Source organism: Hoplias malabaricus, chromosome X2 (assembly GCF_029633855.1).
Source record: "Hoplias malabaricus isolate fHopMal1 chromosome X2, fHopMal1.hap1, whole genome shotgun sequence".
NCBI lineage: Eukaryota > Metazoa > Chordata > Actinopteri > Characiformes > Erythrinidae > Hoplias > Hoplias malabaricus.
In genome coordinates, this window is record NC_089819.1 from 19,943,895 (window position 1) to 19,965,023 (window position 21,129).

At 41.7% G+C, this 21,129-nt stretch overlaps 1 protein-coding gene across 6 annotated transcripts in view; it reads left to right on the forward strand.

Annotated features, from left to right (window-relative positions):
- Nucleotides 1–14,103: 14,103 nt before the first annotated feature.
- LOC136676545 (EGF-like repeat and discoidin I-like domain-containing protein 3) overlaps nt 14,104–21,129 on the forward strand; it is a 253,548-nt gene continuing 246,522 nt past the window's right edge. For all 6 annotated transcript variants that reach the window (XM_066653633.1, XM_066653634.1, XM_066653635.1 and 3 more), the window contains exon 1: nt 14,104–14,521. In XM_066653633.1, coding sequence (XP_066509730.1) covers nt 14,446–14,521 — 76 coding nt within the window. In that variant the 5' untranslated portion in view covers nt 14,104–14,445. The remainder of the gene's footprint in view (nt 14,522–21,129) is intronic.

The following is a 21,129-nucleotide window of genomic DNA, read 5'->3' on the forward strand; positions in this document are numbered from 1 at the left end:
GGACAAACTATGAAAAAATCACTAGTTCAGTTCATGTGCACATTCATTTGGGGATCTGGAGCTTGCCTTCCCACAGAGTGTGAGTTCTGTCATTCTGATTTCGTGTAAGAATGTGACTGTGAGTTGTGTGATGTTTTCCCAGTGTCTTTGTGTGTTTCCTCCAGGCGCTCCAGTTTCCTACCACAGTCCAAACTGTCCATATGTAAAACTGCCCCTGTCTAAGAGAGACGCCTTGCGATGGACTGGTGGTGCACCCATCTGGGGGGTGTTTCTGCCTTGTGCCCAGTGATTCCAGGTAGGCTCTGGACCCACCATGACCTTGAAGATGATTAAGGGGTTACAAGTAATGAATGAATGAATGCAGGGACTATAGAATTATACTGCCTCCTTTTCTCCTCAATCATGACACTATACGTGGTTAAACTGAGCAAAACACACGGAAGGAAGGAGTGCAGAGAAATACGAGTAATGAGTATATAATGAATATAGTGAATATAATGAACATAGTGAAAATAAGAACAGAGAAGTGAACAGAAATGATTCAACACATGAGCTTCTTCTCCTCAATCCTTGGTGAGCGAGCTGAACTGAGCTGTTGTCTATTCTCCCTTAAAAGAGCAGGTGCTGAAACTGGCCTTCAGGCCTGTTTAGACAGTTGAATCCGGCCTCTGATTAGGACTGTTTAGACAATGGGAGAACACTGTGGTGTTTGTTCTTTGTGGTATTTTGACCAAAGCATGTCCCAAATGTTTCCTTAAGACCAAAAACATTGTACACGTGCAGAAAAGGAATATGTCATGTCCTCTTTGAGGAACCAAATGTGTGTCTTCTATCGCTAACATGTTTTGTAAGTATTGCCCAAAAATGACAAGTTCTATAGTTACGGAAATATGAAAATGTGGCTCTATGGTTGATGTTCTATAAAGGACCAAACTTGTCCCTGCTGTGGCTGATATGGTGGCTCTTGTATTGTTGACACTCTGTAAAAATCAATGTTAGTTCCTCTATTGGTGACATGCTCTGTAAGGAATTGGAAGTGTTCCTATATATCTGACATTTTCCTAAAGCAGTTCTTCCATGGCATTGCTCCAAAGTACCTTTCCTGGCACCTTTATTCCCCCTCTAGTCTTATTTAAAGGAAGCTGTAGCTGAAATATTGCCAGTGTGCAACATGGTAATATAACACTTTTCTTCTAACAAAACTGCATCTGTGTTTCTCATAAATAAATTCAGCAAACCAGTGACCATGAGAAGAGTGCCACTGTCTTGTGCTTTGCCATATACACCCCTTAGGGTTGGAGGAGGATGGAGGAAGGAGGAGCTGGGTGATGTGTTCATAACTCACTCGATGGTGAAGTAAATCTGGCTGGCTTGACGTGAGTGCTTGGCTTATTGATCAGCAAGCTGGGAGGAATCCAGTGCTCCTATCTGGTTTCACCTATGCTGATATATAGTCATGCAACCTAGTAAGTGAATCTGAGAATCGTACAAAAGTCTGAGGGAAGTAAAGGTGAACTGGAGGAGAGGATTGGGGAGGGAAGCTTGTCATTCTTCTGGGATATTGTACACTGAACAATGAAGTGTTATATATGTTTTAAGAAGTGAGGGTAGATCTTAGAATCAGAAAGACGTGAATATTAGATTGGACATTTTTTAACCCTTAGTGATAACTCAATATAAATCTGTTTGGTCTGTATTCCATAAAGTGCCAACATGATAAGACATAGAATATAAGATGTTAGTTGGACTGCCAGGCTGGTTTTAAAGGAACACTATGTAATATTTCAAAATCACCAGATCCTCTGTCGTTGTTAATCTGGGTTCAGCACTGCCGGAATTGCACTATATAAATTTTGGAGGTCGGTCGAAAGACAGTTATCAGGCATCATACAATGTATACTAACCATATTTAACATTCATAAAACATGTACTTTATATTTTGCATTAGTTAATGAATGCAAAATAATTAAAATTTGTGATGAAAAAATGTACATATATTACAAATATCTAAAATGTTCATTGATTCATTCATTATCTGTAACCCTTATCCAGTTCAGGGTCATGGTGGGTCCAGAGCCTACCTGGAATCATTGGGCACAAGGCAGGAATACACCCTGGAGGGGGCACCAGTCCTTCACAGGGTAACACAGACACACACACACTCACACCTACAGACACTTTTGAGTCACCAATCCACCTACCAACGTGTGTTTTTGGACTGTGGGAGGAAACCGGAGGAAACCCACGCGGACACAGGGAGAACACACCAACTCCTTACAGACAGTCACCCGGAGCGGGAATCGAACCCAAAACCTCCAGGTCCCTGGAGCTGTGTGACTGCGACACTACCTGCTGCGCCACTATCTAAAATGTCCTTCTTAGTAAAAGAGTTTTTACTTCTTTTTTTTTTTTGGTTTTTTTGACACTGAAACAAACAAAATTCCTAGAATGAAATTACACATAAGAACACTGATTTATTTTAACAGCATACATTTAAAAATCTGAAATGATCTTGGTTTAATTTTAAAAATTGTTGTCACATTTTTCTCTATTAAGAAAACAGGAGACATAAACACAAAGCAAGATATGAAGAAAAAGATAACTACACAAAAAAGAAAACAAACATAAACAAACAAATAAAGTAAGGAAAAGAGTGAAAATAATGGGTGATAACAGAATCCAGTCTTGACAACTCTGAAGCACCTGTCTCTGTCAAATTTGCCAAACAAGGGATGTACAATGGAGGTTTGGGGAAACTAGGCCAGGGAAATGAAGAAAGAAGAGAGCAGTGATGGGAGAAAGTGCTTTGTTGCGTTAACGCAAAGTAAACAAAGTCGACTGGGGAGACTGGAGACAGAGGTGTGTGGGCGGCCAAATCCAGTGGGTCCAATAAAGCAACACCGAGACTGGCAGCTCTCCAGAGAAGTGTCGTCTCTTTGTGCAGAGAGGATGAGAACAAAGACTTCACGCACAAGCCAACGTTTCCTTTTCTCCAGGACATAGGTTCAATATTGTTTTTATCATTTTCCCCACTCTGTCTAACCAACAAACAGACCAGTATGGATACATGCCACAGAATCTCTTAATGACAAGCATAATGATGGCCTTTCTGAAGGGTATAATGAAGGACAGTGATTATATGCTTCACTGAATGAGTTAACAGCAAACACATCATATGTAATAGTATACTAAATGTATAATTAGCATAATTGCATATCTAATTTAGTGGAGAGACAATGTGATGGCCTCCTCTTTGAAATGGCTGTAAACAGTGTTTCCAGTTTGCTATGGTACTTATTTCTAGAAGTTTTACAAAGTCATGACTCATTCAGCACAATAAATGAGCCACAATAAATGAGTCCTGGTGTGATATCACTGATCGAAACAGATGCAACATGTTCATTAATTCATTTGTTCATTCATTCGTTCATTCATTCACTTACACACTCCCACCTCTGGACAGTATCATACATTTACCCAGTCATGCACAAACTCACACCTTTGGCCCCATTTCACACACTCACCCAGTCATGCTGTCACATTTGAGCGAGAGAGAGAGCAAGAGAATAAAATTAAAGCAGGGAGTTAGGAGACTAAACACTAAACAAGAACTAAACACAGAGCACAGAGGCTAAAAACAGAGACTCTGAGGCTAAACACAGAGACTTGATGACGGAAACATTGACTGACAATAAACAAATGACCCACAAACAATGAGACAAAAGAACCAAACAAGAGATACCTGTGAGAAAAAGTCACATGACAAAAATGTGGGGGTGTGACAAGGGATCACATGACCAAACAAAAACACATGGCTAACTGAACAAGACACCTGAGAATCATTCATTCATTGTCTGTAACATCGTATCCGTGGTGAGTCCGGAACATAACTGGAATCACTGGGCGCAAGGCAGAAACACACCCTGGAGAGGACGCCAGTCCTTCAAGTCACCAATCCACCTACCAACATGTATTTTTGGACCATAGAAGGAAACCCACGTGGACACAGGGAGAACACACCAAACTCCTCACAGACAGTCACTTGGAGTGGAACTTGAACCCCCAACCTCCAGGTCTCTGGAGCTGTGTAACTACGACACTCCCTGCTGTGCCACTGAATTAGACAAGAGGGGCAAAACCTGACACATGCACACACCTGTGGACAATTTCCCACACTTACCCAGTCATTCACACACTCACACCTGTGGAAAATTTCACACACTCACCCATTCATACACACACTCACACTTGTGGACAATTTCACACACTCACCCAGTCATTCACACACTCACACTTGTGGACAATTTCACGCACTCACCCATTCATATACACACTCACACCTGTGGACAATTTCACACACTCACCTATTCATACATACACTCACACTTGTGGACAATTTCACGCACTCACCCATTCATATACACACTCACACCTGTGGACAGTTTCACACACTCACCCAGTCATTCACACACTCACACCTGTGGACAATTTCACACATTCACCGAATCACTCACACACTCACACCTGTGGAGAATTTCACACATTTACACGTTCAACCAATCATGCACAAACTCACACCTTTGGACCCATTTCACACACTCACCCAGTCATGCTGTCACATTTGAGCGAGAGAGAGAGCAAGAAAATAAAATTAAAGCAGGGAGTTAGGAGACTAAACACTAAACAAGAACTAAACACAGAGCACAGAGGCTAAAAACAGAGACTCTGAGGCTAAACACAGAGACTTGATGACGGAAACATTGATATCAAACAAATGACCCACAAACACTGAGACAAAAGAACCAAACAAGAGATACCTGTGAGAAGTCACATGACAAAAATGAGGGGGTGGGACATGGGATCACATGACCAAACAAAAACATATGGCTAACTGAACAAGATTGTTCATTCACTGTCTGTAACATCGTATCCGTGGTGAGTCCAGAGCATAACTGGAATCACTGGGCGCAAGGCAGGAACACACCCTGGAGAGGACACCAGTCCTTCACAGGGCGACACACACTCACACATTCACACCTACTGGCAATTTTGAGTCACCAATTCACCTACCAACGTGTATTTTTGGACCATAGGAGGAAACCCATGCGGACACAGGGAGAACACACCAAACTCCAGGTCCCTGGAGCTGCAGCACTCCCAGCTGTGCCACTGTGCCACCGAATTCCACACACTCATCCAGTCATGCACACACTCACATTTGTGGACAGTTTCACACACTCACCCAGTCATTCACACACTTACACCTGTGGAGAATTTCACACACTCATCCAGTCACTCGCATACTCACACCTGTGGAGAATTTCACACACTCACCCAGTCACTCACATACTCACACCTGTAGAGAATTTCACACACTCATCCAATCACTCACATACTCACACCTGTGGAGAATTTTACACACTCACCCAGTCACTCACATACTCACACCTGTAGAGAATTTCACACACTCATCCAGTCACTCACATACTCACACCTGTGGAGAATTTTACACACTCACCCAGTCACTCAAACACTCACCCAGTCACTCACATACTCACACCTGTGGAGAATTTTACACACTCACCCAGTCACTCAAACACTCACCCAGTCACTCACATACTCACACCTGTGGATAATTTTACACACTCACCCAGTCACTCAAACACTCACCCAGTCACTCACATACTCACACCTGTAGACAATTTCACACACTCACCCAGTCACGAACACCTGTGGAAAATTTCACAGACTCACCCATTCATGCACACACTCACACCTGTGGACAACTTCACACACTCACCCAGTCACTCACTCTCAAAATTGTTATTATTATTATTATTATTATTATTATTATTATTATGTACATCAATTTGCAGAGGTTTTCTGATCCATCCTTATTCCACTTGCAGCTCAACATACAACATACAGCCAGCAGTGTCTTAGTTGATCTGATGAGATAGAGGTAGGGAAATATGTTTTAGTCGATTGCAGTCATTAAAAATATCCACACCACCAATATACACACATCAAGCTTGTGTAGCAGGGGTCACTTACAAAAGGACATTTATATGAGCACATCACTGTTTGATGACAGATGTGCTTCTGCAGGACTGAAATGAGAACACTCAGATAGACGCTTTATTGGGGACACTGGTGTCCCTGATGTACACCACACAGACCTCTGGCAGGATCCACTGAAGATCCACTCCCACATCTACTGACTTCATTCTGAAGAAGGTTTCAGTGACATGCCACCAACATATGTTCTGAATCCCTTCCATCAGGAGAATAGCTAAACCTTTCTTGCCCTTGTCCAGTTGAATTAACCTTATTTACACTATGTCATGTGCCGACAAATTGGATTTGGAGCATGACAGCAGCTAACCAAGCTGGAGCCATCGTCAGAAGCCCAAAGGAGCCCCCGGAATCAGTGGGAGACTCATTCCAACCACATTCCAAAATGAAAACACAGGTTTGGAAAAAGGCGCTATGCAGGGCGCAGGCTCTCAAGAGACCACCGGCGAGATCTTTTGGCTCAGTGTGTCAGAGGAACAGATGGAAAGTACAGCATCGCAGCATAGCACAGATTCTGCAGTTCCAGTGCTTTGGAAAAAAAATTGTTCTCAGTGCAAACCAGTTAAAGGCTCTGTCTCTTTTTTCCAGCATGAGTATTGCAGGAATGTTGAAAAGACCCTGGCCTTAGAGCTTGTGTGAAAAAAGTGATGCAAATGTGTATTGCGGTGTCGCAATTTACAGTGGGTTTAGCATTTTTTTAAAAAAATATGCGATAAAGGCAGACAATACGCAATGGCCCTTGGAGGGCAGGCTTTGAAAAAGGGGTTTAGGGATCACTGAGGAGCAAAGAGGATGAGTCCCCAATGCTATCTAAGAAGGTGTGGTGGATGTAATAATATTCTCTGGTGAATTAATGCACTGTCTCTAATTTAGTCTTGCCTGGCCCTTTTTTTTTTTTTTTGCAAGGTGCCTTGGGCACTGTTAGACACACTCTCATAATGAACATGGCTATAGGCTGCCTCTACTGGGATTTTCAGATTTTTCCTTAAAAAAAGAAAATAAACCAGCCTAATGGATAAAGTAAGGGAAGATAAAAATAAGAGGAGATGACTTGTGGGGAGCCAGCATCCTCCCATCCATCCACTGCCAAGGGGTTCAAGAGATACTGTCTCACACACAACAAAGTGCCAATAAGACTGAACACTTAAACAGGGAGAGGCTTGAAAAACAGAACTTTCTCACAGATACCCGCTGACAATTCCAGCTTAATGGGTAGCATGTGGGCCATGACAATATATAATATTATGAGCTACGGGAGTATTCATATCACTTGTTCTCTCCCATTAGATGTTTTTCTTTTTTAAAGTGATTAAATGAAAAATAACATATCAGGTGTGTTTAATATTTGATGACCCTTTGTAAGTGATTTGACCTTTTCTCAAACAGCATGTTAGACTAGGTTCTGGTAAAATACTGTGTGATCTATTCAGTTGTTGGGTCACCAGGTCAAAACTAGAAAGAATCTACTTTACTATATGCTATTGAATGTGGGTTTATAAAGGGGGTTTTTAGGAGGGACAGCATAGGAGAAGCACTTCAGTTGCTTGAAGATAATAGTCACCATTATTAAACCAGGTGCACCTAGAGTGTAGTCCACAGCATGCACACACTTTTCACCACTCCTTATCACTAGTGAATTCAGCTACTTGAATGTGCCCTTACTGGGGACCCAATGGAATTCCCTGATTTTATGTGAAGAATAATGTGACTTTTAACTCTATTTTAGCCCAGATTTCCAGTCTGTACCTTTCGGCTCTTGTCTACAGAGTCTGCTGAAGTCAGAGTTGACAGTTGGAGTAAAAGTCAAATAGTGTGCAATAGGCTCAGACGCAGATTTTTTTTGCCTCCAAATTGCATTTCAGATCCGATGCAGCACTTCAAATACAACCCCAATTCTGATGAAGTTGGGATGTTGTGTAAAACAAACATAAAAACAGAATCTTTAAATCTACATTCAGTTGAATACAATACAAAGACAAGATATTTAATGTTCAAATGGATAAACTTTATTGTTTTTTTTTGCAAATATCATTTTGAATTTGAGGCCTGCAACACGTTCCAAAAAGGGGCATGTTTACCATTGTGTTACATCACCTTTTCTTTTAAAAAATACTCAATAAGCGTTTGGGAACTGAGGACACTAATTGTTGAAGCTTTGTAAGTGGAATTCTTTCCCATTCTTGCTTGATGTACAACTCCACTGTGATATTTTGCGCTTCATAATGCGCCACACACTTTCAGTGGGAGACAGGTCTGGACTGCAGGCAGGCCAGTCTAGTACCTGCACTGTCTTACTACGAAGCCACACTGTTGTAACATGTGCAGATTGTGGCTTGGATTTGTCTTGCTGAAATAAGCAGGAGGTCCCTGAAAAAGACGTTGCATGGATGGCAGTATATGTTGCTCCAAAACCTGTATGTACCTTTCAGCATTAATGGTCCCTTCACAGATGTGCAAGTTAAACGTGTCATGGGCACTAACACACCCACATACCATCAGAGATGCTGGCTTTTGAACTTTGTGCTAATAACAATCTGGACAGTCCTTTCCCTCTTTGGCTGGAGGACACGATGTCCATGATTTCCGAAAACTATTTGAAATGTGGACTCATCAGACCACAGGACACAATCCAATTGATGTCAGTCCATCTCAAATGAGTTTGTGAATCAAAACTAATCACCAAACACCTGTACTTGACCTCACAAATGTGCTAATGACCATAAAACCTTCACAGACATTTTCCAGCATCTAGCACAGCATTCTGAGTAGATATATTAATTGTAGCAAACCAAGGCAAATCTTTCATTCATTCATTATCTGTAACCCTTATCCAGTTCAGGGTCGCGGGGGGTCCAGAGCCTACCTTGAATCATTGGGCGCAAGGCAGGAATACACCCTGGAGGGGGCGCCAGTCCTTCACAGAGCAACACAGACACATATTCACTCACACACTCACACCTACGGACACTTTTGAGTCACCAATCCACCTACCAACATTTGTCTTTGGACTGTGGGAGGAAACCGGAGCACCCAGAGGAAACCCACACGGACACGGGGAGAATACACCAAACTCCTCACAGACAGTTGCCCGGAGCGGGAATCGAACCCACAACCTCCAGGCCCCTGGAGCTGTGTAACTGCGACACTACCTGCTGCACCACCATGCCGCCCCAAAGCAAATCAATGGATAATAAAGGTTTCAAAAAATGTTGACAACTTTGGCCATAAACTATATTTGATGTAAACCTAAGGGCAGCCATTGGCGGTCTGCGTTTTAGTGTCGACAGAGTACAACCAAGAAACAGGATTTGTACAAAATGTGGCACAGGAGGGTTTTCATTTCCTGTAGCTTGGAAATGGCATGGATGCTTTGACAAAACACAGGGCAGAGGACACAGACCCGGCTGTGTATGTCAGCTTGTTTATATCAGTATGACATCAGACACTGGTTTCTGCTTTGACTAAACAGTGTGGGATCATGATTCTCAGAGGGGGAAAAACAACAACAACAACAACAAAATACCAAATAAATAAATAAAAATAATAAATTCAGCCAATTCTGAATGGGTCTTGAAAAAGGCCAGAGAGTTTGCTATCCAGTTGATCCATCTATAACTCAAATGCAAACAAGGGCTAATGGAGAGGTCAGGGGTACAACAATTTGATGCAAATTGAATTCAGACAACAGCAGTGGTCAAAGGCTTTGTTGACTGCATGACCATGGAGAACAAATAACTTTCTTTGTTGTCTGTTCTGTTAACAAAGACCCCCTACACTATTTAAAAGGTTTTGTTGAAGCAATGCTGTATTTTATCTTGATTTCCCAAAAAGCCATGCCATTAAGACTCTTGTTTCTAAAATGAGTTGTGAAGAGCGTGAGTGTAAAGAACGTTTGGAACATTTTCCAAGCCAAGGAACCATTAAGGAACTTCTAAAATTAACATGTCTGACCTTATCAGTAAATGCAATGCAGCATCCCCTTAAGAAACTGCATTCCTAGACCCCAGATCAACAGTTTTACTCTGAAAACATCTGTATGAACAGTGCTTGAGATGTGTGAGATGATATTTAGCCTGGTGCAACATCAAAACCCACAGCCCGGGCCAAGGCAATGACAAAGGGAGTATTAATTGCCGTTGGCAGAAAAAATCATAGCATAGCAATTCATGGCAGTCTTGTACGGACACGCCTCACACAAAAGTTACCCCTTTTGTATACCGTTTTCAATCGTTTGAATTAGGGCTTCATGATATCCATGTTAAATACATCAATTAACTTATGAACTTGGATGTTTTATCTTTGATGTTTGACATTATGTTTAAATATATCTTCATTGTTTTATGAACCAAAAAAAATAATAATTTGAAACTGGTAATAACTTTCCAAAATGTTTTATGAAGCAAAGTTACAGAACAAACAGGGATATATATAGTTCCCCACAGCAATTCTTTTCAACAGTCAAATATAAAGAGTATATCAGAGCTATTCAGCCAATTCATTTTCAGTTTGGATTCTTTTAATAGGATAGCTCAAATAGGGTGACCAGATCTGAGATGGTGAAAAAGAGGACACTGGCCTGGGGGGGTTAGGTCACGCCCCTCGGTGCCGTTGTATGCTTAGCTGAACCTATGTGTGCTTTTAGGTCCTTTACACCTTTATTTGCTACAGAAAACATGGGAATTTCTTTTTTAATTCATCCAAGAACTTACATTTACGTTTCGGCATAGCTGCTCGAGATGAGGGTAGGTACATGAGCTTTGCCTGACGTAAACAAGGACTACTGACGTGCAGACTGACCAATTAAATGTTTACAGAGAAGGTTATCGACCAATAACGGTAGCTCTACAGTCAGACCGTCCAATCAGAAGATTTTAGGCTACTTCACCACGCCCCCTTCTCACTCAAGCGAACCACACGGAGTAGGGGAGGGCGGGACTAGTTTGTGAACGAAACGCTTCTCGAAGTTCTATGTAAGCTCTAGAAAAACAAAATCCCGGACGTTTGTAAAATTCCGCCCGGACATTTGTTTAAGTCTAAAAAAGAGGACATATCTGGGTAAAAGAGGACGTCTGGTCACCCTAGCTCAAATGAATCGGAAAGCAGAAATGAATCAGACCTATATATCTATACATTTATTCACAGCTACTTTAACCTTGTTGAGTGTCCTATCTGCTTTTATACAAAAGGGCTTGGGTTTGTGACTCAGCCAGACATGAAAATAGCAAACAACATTTCTGCCATTCCCAAACATGTACTGTCCTGCAGTCTGACACTTTCTTCCAGTTTGGTCTCAAGGTAGTTCACATTTCACAGATGTACACATGGATTTCTGACATGCTTCAGCCATAAACCCAATCCTAGCCCTAACCATAACTCTAACCCTAAGCCTAAATCTAAGCTCCAAAAAGTTAAAAGGAGTAATACTGTCTCCTGTGTAACTTTCAGCTAGAACAGGTGCTGTTCCTGTCTACTCCAAGCTCTAAGAGTTTATGTGGATTTCACGAAACAGTGCCACCAGTGGACGGGAGCTTAGTCATAAAATCTAAAACTACTATGAATCTTAATCAAGAAAAGTTTGGAAAATCTGGGCTGCTGCTTATTTGTATATGCAGTAAAATCTGAAGAACTTGTTATTTCTTTGCTTGCTCTGTGCCCACATTAGTTGCTATAGTTCTTCTGATCTAATTTTCATATCTACGAGGTCATCACTTACGGATTTGGTCAAAATTATTTATGTAGTCCTTGGAAAAAGCCCACAAAACATCTGTTTTCATCACCTTGAGAGTATAAATATTTTTCAAAACATTTTCATAGAGGTTAATTATTCCAATGTTACAATTTTGCCATACTATGCCTTTTTTTCAGAATTCTGGAATGTTCAATCCAGTTTTGGTATGCAGATGTAGATGGGAAACTTTCTGTTGTAACAACTGCTCAGAAACCTGTTGTTTTTCAGCATGAGTTAGTAATGGAAATGCACTTTGAGCTTCATCCACCATGCTCCATTTCAGAAAATGAAGGCTGTGGATTTCCCTAAAGGTTCCCCACATCTATTAGAGAACAGAGCAGTGTTTAGAGAAAGAGAGAGAGAGAGAGAGAGACAGAGAGAGAGAGAGAGAGAGAGAGAGAGAGAGACAGAGAGAGAGAGAGAGAGAGATTATTTCGACTATTCCCTGAAGATGTTGCTTAGATTCTGAATCTTTTGACAGCACTCTTTTTTTGATGATGTCGAAGTGCAAAGGTATACTTCAACGTCCTGAGATCAGTCACTTGTTTGACGTTAATTAAGCTCTGTATTTAGCAGCCAGTGGATCTCTAGGGTATACACTGTAACACAGAGTAATTATTCCTACCGAGCTCCATCACTCTGTGAGCTTGACTGCCCCCTGACAGAGGACCTTCTTTAACAAATGATGAGTATAGTGTATGAACGCTGGGTGCCCTCATTATTGCATGGTTTATGTGATGTAACGTTTAATGATGTGGCGGAACATAGAGCTTAACAGGGTTATTGTTTTTGCTGAATCATATCCCTGATGTTTTTCACAGGAGTGAAAGTGTGTTAAGTGTTAACCTGGTTGGATTTCAGAGATACAAACTAACATGCTTTACACTCAGAGATATGTGTACTCTACTCTGCAGGTAAGAGACCACCCTTAGTATATAACCTCCAGTTAAAATGGCAGTTTCTCTGGGTGAGATGTGTAATAGTCCCCTTCAGTAAAGTCATAGTCTAAAGAAAAAAAAAAAACAAGTCCAGAAATAAACATCTATTCTCAAAACTGAAGTTCAACCTGTTTGTTAAAGATATAGAGAAGAGAGGCTCTAAAACCACACGGGACCGAGACCACCACAACTGTCACCATCAGATAAAGCTCTCATCTTTCAGACTCCACAAAAACACGCTCCAGTCCCGCTTCACATCTGTAACACTCCACAGGTGTCTCTGTCCATCTGTCCACTGACTGAAGACTGAGCACCTGTGAGAGTGCACCTAAAATAGACTGGACATGATATAAACCTATCATTTAAACCCCCTCGCTCTCTCTCTCTCTCTCTGTCAGTCTCTCGCACCCACTCTCTGTCGCTCTCTCTCTCACTCACTATGTCACTCACTCTCTCACTTTCTGTCTCTCTCTGTCACACTCACTCTCTCACACACTCTGTCACTCAATCTCTCGCTCACTCTGTCACTCACTTTCGCCTTCTCTCTCTCAATTTCTCTGATACTCGCTCTCTCCCTGTCTCTCTCTCTCGCTCTCTCACTCTGTCACTTTCTCTTGCTCTCACTCTGTCACTCATTCTCTCTATCTATCTATCTATCTATCTATCTATCTATCTATCTATCTATCTATCTATCTATCTTCTATTTCTCTCACAATATCTCCTTAGTTATTCTCTCTCTCTCTCACTCTCACGCTTTCTCTCTCTCTCCCTCTCACTCTTTATCACTCTCTCTTGCTGACTCTGTCACTCACTCTCTCGCCCTCTCTCTCACTCACCTTCTCTGACACTTGCTCTTTCACTCTTACTTTCTCTCTCTTTCTCTCTCTCTCTCTCTCTCTCTCTCTCTCACTCACTCACTGCTACTCTCTCTGTCTTACCTTCTCCCCCTCAGCCTACACACAAACTTTTTTATCTCTCTTTTCCATCTCAAATTCTCTAAATCACCTCTCTCGCACTATCTATCTATCTATCTATCTATCTATCTATCTATCTATCTAGCTATCATCTAATTTTATGTCCTTTCTCTCCCAACCTTTATTTTATTTTCTTCTCTCACTCTCTTCTCTCTCTCTCTCTCTCTCCCACTTTATCTCATCTGTTTTCTGTTCTGTGACATTTACTGTTTCTGTATAACTCTGCCACGTTATTCTCTCTCTCTCTCTCTCTCTCTCTCTCTCTCTCTCGCTCTCTGCACGTGCGCGTGGGGCGGGGCTTGGAGTTGCTTTTCTTTTTTTCTTTTTCTTTTTTTTTTTCTATCAGTAGCACAGCGCCGCTGCTCGAGCGCGTGTGTATTAGTGAGCGTTGTGGCAGCGCGCACCGCTCCAGTCTCTCCTGGTCTCCGGCGCTCGTGCACGCGCACCGAGTCGTCGTCCGATTGTGCCTCGCAGAGTGAGAGTGTGTGTGTGTGTGCTTGTGTGTGTGTGTGCGTGCGACTCCCGCGCGGACTACTGGCTCGGGTTCGCGCGCCACTGCGGTACCGCCACCAGCATCAGCGCGAGACGCGCCCGGAATTGCTGCGCTTCATCACCTTCATTTATTTACTCCTCTTTTCTCCTCCTACCCCTCTTCCTCCGCACGGGGGGCAGCACCTGCGCGCGAGGAGCTACTCGACCGCGAGGAGTGAAGTTACCGCGGCTGTTCGCGATGAGGATGGGACCGCTGCTCGTCTCCGTCTCCGTTGTCCTCTGCGTGAGCGCGGCAGTCCCGCATACCGCCAAAGGTGAGTCAGGCGCGCGCCCTCGAGTCAGGGCTCGCGCACTTTTTTTCTCCCCCTCTCGCGCTGTATTGGCAGGAGTGAGGATAAAGACGGATGAGAGGGATCCTCAAAGTTCAGGGGATTAGACCAAACACACACACACACACATCTGTCCCGCCGCGCGTGACCCCAAACACTGAGGTCAGTCCAAACAGACACTGCCTGAGCCGAGACTTAGACGACACTCAAAGCTCCGTTACAACATTTCGGGGGTGGGGGTCGGGGAGGCGATGATCGTTTAAGCTGATGCTGAGTTTGATCAGCGTTTTGGTGCCCCGAGCGAGGCAGGTGGTCAGCGTTTAGCGCTCGGCTGTAGACTACGGGCTGTATTTCGGATGAGAAGGAGTAGCGATGTCTTTAGTTTGGTGATTATCTGGGAATTACTATTTTTATTTGTTTATTTATTATTATTATTATTATTATTATAGTTATATCTATACATTTTAAAATCAAATTGCGCAACATGCTCTTAAATAGTATAATAATTGTATAATTAAGTAATAAAATACTGTAATAAAAAACAAAACTTATTTCTAATCTGAACCCGGATGTGTACATCTTTAAACTCGTCATGACGAACTGAGTGAGGAATATGAATAATACTTGGTGCAGGTTCTGAAGGGTTTTATTGGAAAATGTTATGTGTCAATAACTGGGAGGTCATTAATATCAAAGCTGTATGTGCGTGTGTGTGTGTGCGTGTGTGTGTGTGTGTGTGTGTGTGTGTGTTGATGGGGACTGGTTCAGAAATGAGATCTTATGGAGTTATGGAAGTACAGTTGTGACAGCGGTGTCCCTGTGTCCCAGTTAGGGGTCCGAACATCACCTCACCCACACCCACTGACTAAGTTATGTCACTGAGGGTCTGTCACTTTGCTGGTTTTTGGGGTGAAGGGGTAGTTTAAGTGTGTGTGTGTGTGTGTGTGTGTGTGTGTGTTCAAGGTATTTTGCAGTGGGGTACACACATTTTCATCATCAACTTCTGGTGCTATAGATAACAGTAGTTTTTTTAATAAGTTGCTTATGTGTTTATTGATGTATTTATACAGTGTGCAAACATTTGGATCAAACCATGTGTTTTGTTGATTTTTCAAGTTGAACTCAGCAAACATTGCCAGAGAAAACTAAATAAGTAAAACCGTGATCATATTTCATATTTATAGCTCCCATTTTCATTGGTCTCCTGACAGACAACATTTGATCGGCTGATTTGATCAGCGCCATCAAACGTTTTTGCATGTTTTTGTTTCATCCCCTCGTTATTTTAAATTCAAGTTGTATATTATAAATTAATACGTTGTGCTCACTTGTTTGCAACTATTGTTTAAAGTTTATGTTTGTTTGCTTATTTACTTATTTAAACATGTTTATATTTAATTTAATTTCTCTGTAGTCATTAGTTAATTCATTCATTCATCTGTGGATACCTCCAGAGTCCTCAGAGTCTTTAGATGATGAACCACTGTTTTGTTTAAGGTCCTTGTATCTGAAGTCACTGCTCATTGGCTCTCAGTCTTTCTGTCCGTCATCATACAGCTCTTCAGTGTGCGAGCTGCTGGCTGATTGGCTCTGAAAGTAATAGGGATGAGCTGAAAGGCAAAGCCCTTCTTTTGATTAGAAAATCTTTCAGGCAGGAGCAGGGAACGGCTGGAATATGCTGTACTTCTTTCTGCCGGAGCCCTGTGGGAGAGCGTTGGCTGTGGTGTGATAGGGACATGAGCAAAACTATTGTCTCCGATTTTATTGCGACTGCAGCAACACCGACAAGCTGCTGTACGTTCCTTTTCATTCCATTTCATCTGCCTCTTTTTCATGCACATGATGATATACCTTTGCAGCTGTAGCAGTTCTGTGGTGCTTATCCCAGACCTTCTTAAAAGTGGCACCTTTAAGAGAAGGCTCTGGAGAAGAGATGTGGGAGGCAGATGAATGTGGGACAGACATTTATTCCCCACATTTGCAGTTTCCCTTGCACACCGACAAATACAGACCGGCAAAAGTAAAAAGAAAACATAAAAATCATTTCTCTGTATGTGAAGTTTTAATAATGGTGACTGCGTTTGCCCCCTTAGCTTCCTCACATCTCTGCAGCGAGCAGCCCACTTCCTCTTAACATAATGGATTCCCTGCACAAAAAGAACCAAAGAGAGTTCTTCAGTTAATCACAGTGCTTTCAGAGAGTCAGGCGATTTGACACACTTCAAGGGGTGAATTGGCACATCCGCCAAGTGGCACAGTCACTGCATACAGGTTCTATTCATGTATTTATTTTCATCCTGGTGAAGTGATATCAGCAATGGCTTCCCCTCAGTGTTAGTCCTATGGAACTGGATCATCTGTTTTGTCTTTTGGTCTGTGGAGGGGCGGGGGCGACATTCTCTGGAGTGATGAATCTCCATCCACTACATTTGGAGTGAGTTAAAGTGTGGATTGTGATCCAGAGTTAATCACCCCACATCAGGGCCTGATTGTTCTAATGCTCCAGAGGCTGAATGGCATAAAAAGGCAAAAAGGGAACAAATACCTTGTTATTATAATGCACAATTATATTTAATTATGTAGGTTGAGTTCTGAGGGGTGGCACTATTATGTTACCACACAGCTCTGGGTCCTGATTTCGGTCCTCACTTTGGGTCACACTTTGGTGGGTACTTCCTCTGTCTGTGAGGGTTTATCCTGGGTGCTCGGGTTTTCGACCATGATGCAAAAACACATGGTGGATTGGCTGTGTGAAATTGTCAACAAGGGTGAATTTGTGAGTGACTGAGAGAGTGTGTGAAACCGTCCACAGGTTTATGTGTGAGTGACTGGGTGAGTGTGTGAAACTGTCCACAGGTGTGAGTGTGTGAGTGACTGGGTGAGTGTGTGAAACACACATGTTTATGTGTGAGTGACTGGGTGAGTGTGTGAAACTGTCCACAGGTTTATGTGTGTGAGTGACTGGGTGAGTGTGTGATTTATCCACAGGTGTGAATGTGTGAGTGACTGGGTGAGTGTGTGACTTATCCACAGGTGTGAGTGTGTGAGTGACTGGGTGAGTGTGTGAAACTGTCCACAGGTGTGAATATGTGAGTCACTGGGTGAGTGTGTGAAACTGTCCACAGGTGTGAGTGTGCGAGTGACTGGGTGAATGTGTGAAACTGTCCACAGGTGTGAGTGTGTGTGTGACTGGGTGAGTGTGTGAAACTGTCCACAGGTGTGAGTGTGTGTGTGACTGGGTGAGTGTGTGAAACTGTCCACAGGTGTGAGCGTGTGGGTGACTGGGTGAGAGTGTGAAACTGTACACAGGTGTGAGTGACTGGGTGAGTGATTGAATTATCCACAGGTGTGAGTGACTGAGTGATTGTGTGAGTGTGTGAAACTGTCTACAGGTGTGAACAGGGTTTTCACAGGTGTGAGTGACTGAGTGATTGGGTGAATGTACGATGATGAGCTGGGCGCTCTGTCCAGGGTAGACTATTGACCCACAGCGATTCTGCTCAGGATGAAACAGACACAGAAGATGAATGAATGAATATTCGTAGTTCATCAACAACATTTCTCTGCATTTTCCTTTTAGTGCTTTTGTGGCAACACCTGAATCTCCATTTTTGTATTTATTTCTTGAAGCAATTTTAAAATGTCAGATTCCCTTCACACTGTGTGTAATTTTCATGATTAATCAATCAATAGACATAGAAAAAAAAAGAATAATAAAAAGAATCCACTGACTTTCATGAAAAATTTGGATTTTTTCCCGTCTTTTGGAGGACACAGGTTTTTTTTTCCATCACAGATGAAATTGATATTTTAAGGTTTAATAGCCTCGGTGGCGTCTGTGATATTGCGGCTGACCTATGCTGAATATGAGCAATGAGGCTGAAGAAGTCAATCATCTTCCCCTTGTTTTGCCCTCAACACGACAGGGTTCAGTGCCTCTGGTCCTCATATTGATGCTCACAACCTCAGCCTGTATCGTTGAAGGCAATTCCTGACAAATAACCCATTGGCAGTGTCACATGCTACTGGCGCAAACAAATAGATCCTCCATAAACTTCCACCTGCAGGTAGGGCCCGCCGCATTTTTCTGTGCCATTATGCAATATATCAGCGGCTCGGTTTGGCGTCTGGGCGCCTGATTCAATGGCATTGTGTTTTGCTCGCCAGATGCTCCAGACAGAGCGTGAAATAACACTACATGATGACAAGAGACGCTTTGTTCAGAGAAATCTATTTGTGGGCGGTAATGGGGCCTGTTTGAGGTTAAGGCTTGCTGTATCTTTTCCAGTCTCAGTCATATAGATAGTGTCACTGGTGAAAAATGCTAGATCCACCTTGACTACGCTTACACAGCTGCTTTGTTGACTAAAAGGAACATACAGACTTGAATGTTTGTGCTTGCTTTTGTTCTTTTCTCAGAGGGTCAATAGGGTCAGAGGTGGGTGTTTAGTATCCAGTTTTAACGTCTGTTTCAGTCATCAATAAAGTCAATACAAGCCTCTTACTGATAAAGTGTATATATATTGAACTTAGCATATTGACCTTGCAGTTCAATATTGGTAACAGTATGAGCAAAAAAGCTGACCTTTGAAAGGAAGATAATGAAAGACTTATTCCAATGTACTAAGGACTACTTTTATTGCTCCAGTTAATAAAGTTGGTTCCAAAGGGGCATTTTCAAAATGGAAAATAACAACAATGGAGATATATCATTTTGTCCCAACAAGGATAATATATTTCTTTCTGGATCTGTGTTAAAGCCTTTAAAGAGTGCATTTCCAATATTGCTGGTTTTAATTTTAGAAGTAGGAGATATTGCCAGTAATATCATTTGTTTCTCATTCATAGCCTATCAAAAGAAATATAGAAATGAGTAGTTGTGGAATGTTGTCAGAAAAGCTTGGATTCTAGCTTTTAAACAATGACCACATTTGTGATCATAAAACAAAATATATTACATTTTATGTTTTATATGTCATTCAAAATAACAAGCTTTTTTCATCAACACTTTGTCAGTGTTTGCCATGGATACATACAGTGTGAAAATGCAGTATCAATGTAATATATCATGTAACAAATGATGTAAAATCATGTTACTGTGTAATTATGCTGTAATACACTCAGAAAAATCACTATTAGTGGGATCCTCAGTTTTAAGTCTTAGTACCTGTTAAAAAGGCGAAATACTTGTATGATATTTTGTTTTAATTTGAATAAACATCCTATCTTATTTATCTTATTTCAAATCAAGACTTCATTTTATTATTATTATTATTATTATTATTATTATTATTATTATTATTAAAATATATTTATTTTATTAAGAAAATGTAAATATATTCAATGTTATTTCTGGAGCGGAGAATGTAATTGACCCAACTGGACTTTAAGACCAATGCTGTACTATTGATAGGACATGAATAATCTACTTCTTGTGAAAAATGGTGGACTTTCTTTTCTGACAATGTATAACATTCATATAAAAGTAAAAATTTCACTAGGGTTAGTTTAGGGTTAAACACAATGTTAATAATGAAATAGCTCACAGTTTTATAGTAACTTTACAGGTTATTGGTTATGTTTTGGAGCATGTCTATTGGTTCATTCATTCATTCATTGTTGTGTTTAAACAATGTAGTAAATTACAAATGGACAAAAATGGAGATACAGTTTTTACTTGGACAGCAAATAATAATAAAGAAACATTTGGAAAAGAGTTCTGAGTAGCACCAAATATGGACAATGTCCAGTTTGGACATGTAGCACCATATCCAACACATTTCCCATCAAGCTATTTCAACATGCAAATGACAATATAAGCCTACAGAGGGTTGCATATAAAATCTCTTGTGTGTCTTTAAACCAGAACTCTCGAAGAACCGTCTTCTTTGAGAGCTGTAGCACTCTGGCATTGTGTGACCTCCTAGAGATGTGGGTGCTACATATAAGCACTAACCCTAGCACCTTTTCTTAGTTAGCGCCCCTGTAATAGACTGGTGTGGCGAGTGCAAGACCAATTTGTGATGGTTGGATGATCCTTGGCTCCTTAAGCGTTTATAGCAGAGGTCCTAATCCCAGCATGCTTTAACCTTGCTGCCAGCATCATATGGCCACTTCATTAGAGTGGAGGGTTCCTCTCATGTCCTTCCAGGTCTGCGGCGCGACATTTACGCTTTAATTGCAGGACTGAAATTGCGAGCGCTTCTGTGAGAACGAGAAAACGTTAAGCTCTGTGCAGGGTGGGAATCAGGGGAATGCTGTTAATACCCTCAGCACGCTTCATTAGCCTATATTTCTGCAAATGCGCAGCACAATCGAAGCCAGTTTTGAAATGTTAATGTGTATAGGGCTTTGATTCCAAGGAGGCCTTGAAGCTGAACATAAATGCACATCTCCAATCCTTTGTGATGTTCCATAGTGTGGGAAATGGCTCTGACTTAAAGGGGTATTCCATGTTTGCATAAAACAAAGAAAACATTTATGTGTTTTATTATAAGTATAGATTTCTTTGATAGTCATGAGGACACTCTGTGAGATGCCTAATGCCTGTCCCTGTCAGTACCCTGAGTCATGGTACTTCACGATTCCAAAGA